The sequence below is a fragment of the Charadrius vociferus genome, unplaced genomic scaffold (genome assembly GCF_000708025.1).
Source record: "Charadrius vociferus isolate BGI_N301 unplaced genomic scaffold, ASM70802v2 scaffold163, whole genome shotgun sequence".
In the NCBI taxonomy this organism is placed as follows: Eukaryota; Metazoa; Chordata; class Aves; order Charadriiformes; family Charadriidae; genus Charadrius; species Charadrius vociferus.
This window is the reverse complement of record NW_009648332.1, coordinates 7,336,440-7,338,250: the sequence shown is the minus strand read 5'-3', so window position 1 is coordinate 7,338,250 and position 1,811 is coordinate 7,336,440. Positions and strand designations below refer to the sequence as shown.

The following is a 1,811-nucleotide window of genomic DNA, read 5'->3' as shown; positions in this document are numbered from 1 at the left end:
CTTCCCCTCCCCCCTGTGCCGGGGAAGGCCCTCGCTGGGGAACTGAGGAACCACAGGCTGCTGTGTGCTGGGGTAGGGGGACGGGACCTGCCCCATCACCCCGTGGGGACAAGTTCAGCTGAAGCCCAGATGTGTCACAGGGCTGTCAAACAGCTGGCTGGGCAGGGAAGGGATGTAAGGGGTGTTGAAGAAAGAGGGACCCAGTGGCCTGGCCACACGAGTCCCACCCCACCATCCAGCAAATGCCTCCTCGGGGGGATGACCTGCAGTGTCGAGAGCCACAGAGGAGGGGTGGGAGGGAAGGGGCTGACCAAAGACAAACCGGGGAAGCCCGTGGTTGTGTCCCCAGCTGCAGGGTGACCTCATCTCCCTCCTGCTGATGACTCAGGACCCTTCTGCTCCAGCTGACGGCTACTCCCTGCATGTCACATCCCCTTGGGTTTCCCAGGGGCTCTGACCCCTTTGTGTGGGAGGCAGCTGAGATGGGCAGGAGGGAGGTCCTGCTCCCTGATAGACGTGCCCATCTGGCTGCATCCCACCTGCGTCGTCTGCGTTTGGGCTGCAGCCAGAGATGCTGGTCCCCCAAGAGTCACGGGCTGAGAGCAGCTGGCAGGCAGGGCTGGGCAAAGCTGGGGTCACTCAGTGCACTGCAGCCAGCGCCAGGGCCATCCCCCGTGGCAGGACATGGCTAGCGGCCATGGCCAGGGTTAGGGGACTCACCTGGGGCTATGAGGTTGGCTGGGGTTTGGTCACATCAAGCTTGGCTAACTCAGTGCCTGGCTTGGCTGCCCACAGCCCATCACTGCCTTATGAAACCCCGCGGGGCTGGGGGTGCTGCCACCCCATGTCCTGTGTCCCGTGTCCCATGTCCTGGGGACTCAGTGGGTGCTGAGAGTCATGGGAGGGGATGTTAGGGCTGGGTCTCCACTCTGCTCACCCTCTCTTCATCTTCTTTCCAGCTCTGTGTCAAGTTCATCAAGGACACACTGAGCGTGGAGCAGGTCTGCGAGGCTCTGCAGGTGAGTGTGACCCCAGTGGGGTCACAGAGGGTTAAAAATAACCTGTCTGATTTTGGGGCAGGAGCTGGCCTAACCCTCCTGCTCTCAGCTGGATGGTGGGACAGAATTTCCTACCCACTCCTGCCCTACCAGCTCCTGGGCATATTGTACCAGGGCTGCAAGGGACACCGGGGCCACCACAGCCTGTCAGGGAAATAAATGTCCTCACGCTGCCCTGAGCAGAGCTGGCCTGAGGTCCCCAGTGCCAGGACCTTGCCATCACCTGCATGAAACTGGGAGGCACTGGGTTTCTGGCAGCACTCATGGTTATAAGGCCAGTCTCAAAAACACTGCTGAGAGTTGGGATGCCTAAAAATAGCTGTGGGGGTGGTGGTGTCCCAATGGCCCTGCCACGCTATTTGGTGGGACCAAGGCTGCTCCCCAGAGAAGGGGGATTTGTTCCATCTCCCACAGGCTGGAGCGATGCTCTCGGGGTGACATGCCGGCCCCAGAACACAGAAGCTCCCGCCAGATGTGGTGCCAGACCACCGCCGCGTAAACAGAGCTAAAACCGGCCCGGAGGAAACAAACAGAAAACCCCAAAACCCCAGAACAAAACAAACCTGAAGAAAACATCTTGCCTTCCCTCCCCGCTTGCGTCAATGCTGGTCCCCTGCTGTGGTGGAGGGGGAGGCGATGCTCGCCCTGCCTGTGCTGGTCCCGAGTACCCCCCACACAGGGGCTGCCACTGTAGGGGGACAGGGATGTGTCCTCCTGGTGCCCAGATGGGCAGTGCTGGCCCTGGGAGGAGCA

At 61.1% G+C, this 1,811-nt stretch overlaps 1 protein-coding gene across 1 annotated transcript in view; it reads left to right on the top strand.

Moving 5' to 3' along the window:
- BTBD19 (BTB (POZ) domain containing 19) overlaps window positions 1-1,811 on the top strand; it is a 7,792-nt gene that overhangs the window by 4,342 nt on the left and 1,639 nt on the right. Inside the window, exon 4 of the mRNA XM_009884855.1 lies at window positions 960-1,019. Coding sequence (XP_009883157.1) covers window positions 960-1,019 — 60 coding nt within the window. The remainder of the gene's footprint in view (window positions 1-959; window positions 1,020-1,811) is intronic.